This window comes from Puccinia triticina, chromosome 4A (genome assembly GCF_026914185.1).
Source record: "Puccinia triticina chromosome 4A, complete sequence".
Lineage (NCBI taxonomy): Eukaryota > Fungi > Basidiomycota > Pucciniomycetes > Pucciniales > Pucciniaceae > Puccinia > Puccinia triticina.
The window spans coordinates 3,959,344-3,963,723 of NC_070561.1; the positions used below are offsets into that span (position 1 = coordinate 3,959,344).

The window sequence follows — 4,380 nt, forward strand, 5'->3', positions numbered from 1 at the left end:
ATGATGGAGGTGCAAACTCTGCCCTTCTATACTATCAGATAACAAGACCCACCAAGCTAAGCTTGGCAAGTTTTAATCAAGTGATAGGTCTGGTCTAGTTCCAGATGAAGTTGTTCGATGACAGGTATGTGAGAGTTGAGAGGATTTATGATGATGGAAAGGGTGAAAGTTGACTTGATGTTTCCGGTGGGGGTTGAACACAGGTCCTTGAGAGGGTAATATAAGAAGTTGAGAAGAGTGTCTGGACTGAGAAGGGTATATGTCTTAGTCGGGAGTTGAACCAGGAACCGGGTAACTCGTGACAGGTGCGTGATATGCAACCAGTGATATGAGAGTATGAGAATATGAGAGTGAGCTCAGTGGTTATTGCAGATAAGAGGGATGATATGGTATGTTATAAAAGTGTAAGGGTGATGATAATGGCTAATGGGTGATATCTGTATAACTGGTGGGTACTGAACTGAGGGAAAAACAACTGGGGGAGAGAGCTCCTTATATAGACAAATGTGAGGGATTTTAGCTACAAGGGGGACCCTGGATGAGGGATTTTAGCTGGTGGGCTGCATACAAGTGGTGTCAGAAGATATTAAATACAGGCAGAAAGTGGGGTGAGAAATGAAAGATGATGTCATACTGATGCAAGGAGTGCATAAACAAAGCAGGGAAATGTCAAATACAGGGGTAATTCATGCAAGGGGTGCATGAGTGGTGTCAGACTAATGCAAGGAGTGCAGAAATGGGGTCAGAAGACTGCATGCAGCTGCAAGGGGTGCATAAATGAGGCGGGGACATGTCAAATACAGAAGAAATGGGGTTGGTCCCCTGCATAAGCAGTGGAGATAAGAGGGATAGAAAAGATTATGTGTTTGGCTGGGGCTGAGTATGTGTATACCTGGGAAAGGTGACTTGAGGAGTGTGACAGGTTAATGACTGAGGCTGGCCGTGTCCATGAGGGTCCAAGAGGGTGTAACTTCCAATCCTGCGGGGTTCCAGTGACGCTTCCAGTGGTGACTAGGGGTAAAATTTGCCGTAGAATCCATTTATGAGGTCTATTTGGTGGTATCTTGAGGCCTAGGGTGAGTAAATATATGTATGAGAAAAAACGTTTGATTTTTCACTTTTCCGTCTACCACAGCGTACATTGAGGTGGAAATATCACAGGATGGGCCTTTCACAGCCACATGAAAAGTAACAAATTTGTTTTGAGACACCAATTTTCCCCCTGATGTACGCGAGTACATGAGGGGGAAAAAATCACAGGCTGGGCCTTTCACATCTCCATGGAAAGGACACACTGGTCATGGAGCCAAGAAAGGACTATATTCTGGATGAGTTCTGGATGAATTATAGATGAGTTCTGGATGATTTTTTGGCAAGTTATGGTTTATTTCAGGATGATTTCCAACTGATTTCCACGCTGACTTCCAGTCTTGTTCATACCTATTCAATATTGCTTTACCAAAGGCCTCCAGCACAGTTATGGAAAAAAGTTACGGTAAGGCACTCCCTGGGGAGTGGGAACATATCTCCCCTGGTGTTGGTCATTGATATACATGCGTCCTGATGACCAGAATATTCCAGTCATTGATGTGTGTGCATCCCAATGACTGGAATAAGGCTTGCAGAGGGTGGTGGGTGCTGCTTGAGGAGTGAGCTGTCATTTGGATTGCGGCTTAAACTGCCAGTCCATAATTGGAGCTGAGCCACGACTGCTGTGAAATGTGTTTGCGGGCCGGGGAACACAGGCCAACTGCCCCCCGGACCATTGGAGATGCTCTTATGGACAAGGGGTAGAACCCCCTGATGATGACAAAGGGGCCATTGTCACTCAAGGGGAGTAATGTTGAGTACCACTGGAATTTCAGCATGTGTTACTGAATGTCACCTGACACCTATTCACATCAATTTTTTCATGGTGTCAAAAATATCAGCTGCTGTTCAGCTGTTGAATTTATATTTCCTTTTCTATCTCTATTCTTGAGTCAGACCGTGACTTGCTCCCTGGGTACAAACTTATCCAAGATTCTTCATATCATTGTACCTAGTCCTTAGTTTAATAGTCAACTAATCAGAAAGAATAAATCCTAGCTGTCTGATTTCTAACAGTCCGTCCATGGCTGGGTCATGATTACCCCCAACATCCCCAAACAGGATGAGGAAATCCAAAACAATCTCACAGCATACATACTTAATCTAGTATGTACTTATGATGTTTTTTTTGTGGCAATAACCATGGTTGATGCTCCAAAAGGGGAATAGCTGAGGTTCCATTCATCTTGCCCTAGGATTTGGAATGATAGAGCCCAGATTTCCCCGCGCAATCTGGAAAAATCTGAGCTCCCAGGTTGACAGAAGTCCTCCAGTAAGTAGGAGGTCAGTTTTGATTTGGAGTCCATACAGGCCCAGCTGCTCATTTAATCATATCAAGTAGGGTTGTTTTCGTACAGAGAGTGCGTCAGACTCAAACCAGGAATTGGAGACAAGAAAAACCAGAGCACAGGCAAAGGAAAAGATCAAGAGGGAAAACAACTGTCAAGGCATGCACTCAAGTTTGCATGCGTGGGCAACAAGTATCAAGTTGTGGATTGCTAGACCCATCTGGTTGTTCCAAGTGAGGAACCAGCTATTATAACGAACTTAACTAAAGTCCCTCTCTCGCCTGAGGCTTTGCCGGAGGGACTTATGACTTATCAGGAATTCTCGCGTGAGAGAACCAGATATTTCAGCCCTCATTTTGTTACATCCGCCGTATCTCATGTAATTCTCAACCATCATTCACAAGACCAACTTTTTATACATTGCATGCTTTTTCTTATATTTTACACATTTTTCAGATTGTCTATTTCTTAACTCAAAGTTTTTAAACATTTGATTGAGAAAAGAATAATTCAATAAAAGTACAGCACTTTGGCTGAGCGCGCTCGGACCTTTTCTGTGTGATCCGGTCAATTTCTTCAAAAATGAGACTTTTCAAAAAATAAAAGAGGGATGAAGATTGAGGCAAGGGAGTCCAAAACTATATGAGAAGGAGGGGCAGATGCAGGTGTACCATCCACCAAAATCTTAGAAGGTTTACAATGGTCAGAAACGAGTTCTGGTGGTTCAAAGGAAATCACCACCAAAACGAAAATATCTCTCATGCAAGAATCCCTGATTAGTCATAAGTCCCTCCGGCAAAGCCTCAGGCAAGAGAGGGACTTAGTTAAGTTCGCTATTATAAGAAGCTCACACATTGAGCCCATCCGTGTCTGGGATCAATGGAATAAAGTACAGAAGCGGTCGGGAAGCCGCGGCGGGCCGGTGCGCGCGGATGTGGTGGCGGACGGCCTGAGCTTCTCGGCGACCGCCTGCAGGGAGCGCTCGATGTCCGGTCTCCAAGCGGCCCACACATCTTGGACGATGGCGAGCTCGGAGGCCTGCAAGCAGTCGGCCATCCCCTGGACCGTTTCCGAGGCTTGGCCGACGAAGAAGTCCAGACATTCGCGCAGATAGCCGATCGGCCAGCCGAGGTTAGGCGGCGCCGACGGGAGCTCCATCTGCTGGACGAGCTCCTGGGCCGTCTCGAAGATGTGACAGAAGCGCAGGGACAGCTGTCTGGGGAAGTAGATCTTCAACCGCTGGAGTCTGAACGACTTAAGCCCTTTGAGATCATGGTCATCGGCCCGAAGCAGGAGGTATGCCGATTCCGGACATATGCACGAAACTTGCCGGATGGTTTGATCCAGACAGTGTTCGAGGCCCGCTTGGATCTGCAAGACAGTCCGCAGCTTTGGCTCTGGGTCCTCGAGCAAGCCGGGGAGGTCTAGTGCTTGCAAGAGAGAGGCAAGGAGGCCTTGCAGGAAAGGCAGAACGATGGACGGCAGCTGATTCGCGAAGCATCCCTGCGGGCCAGCGGTGTCAATGGAGAGCGCAGCGAGCACCAGGGAAAATGTGATGACAGCTGGTGGTAGGTGACATTGAGTAAAACATGTTCAGACACCTGAGCTACTGTGGCAAGACTCCACTATCAAAACAATGGCCCCTTTGTGGTCATTGGGGAGTCCCACTCAATGGGTTTTGGAGTATGATTGGAGACTGAACAAGAGTCTTCTTCACATCACATGCCCTCAGGTGACCTCAATTTTTCCCTGGTGGAGGGTGCGTTCAAGGTATGTTTCGTCCGGCACCTCAGCCGTCTTGGGGCAATATTTATCCTGGAGACGTCTGAATCCGTCAGCGACGAGATCTAAAGGGAAGTCAGTCAGCGGATCTCAGGTCTGTCATCTTGACACAGGTTTTGTTCGAGGGTTGGATCGGTCTAGTGTACATACCCCCACTGCGCCAACAATGTCTCTGGTGTTCCGGCCTGTCTGATAGAGGTGTACTGGGTGATTTGGCCAT

The 4,380-nt window shown here is 47.1% G+C and overlaps 1 protein-coding gene across 1 annotated transcript; it reads right to left on the reverse strand.

Moving 5' to 3' along the window:
• Positions 1-3,254: 3,254 nt before the first annotated feature.
• On the reverse strand, positions 3,255-4,380 carry PtA15_4A461 (uncharacterized protein; the record flags this gene model as incomplete). Its single annotated transcript, XM_053168347.1, has 3 exons — positions 3,255-3,881; positions 4,167-4,225; positions 4,326-4,380. 3 exons carry the CDS (start codon positions 4,378-4,380, stop codon positions 3,255-3,257), a joined length of 741 nt encoding a protein of 246 aa, XP_053019565.1.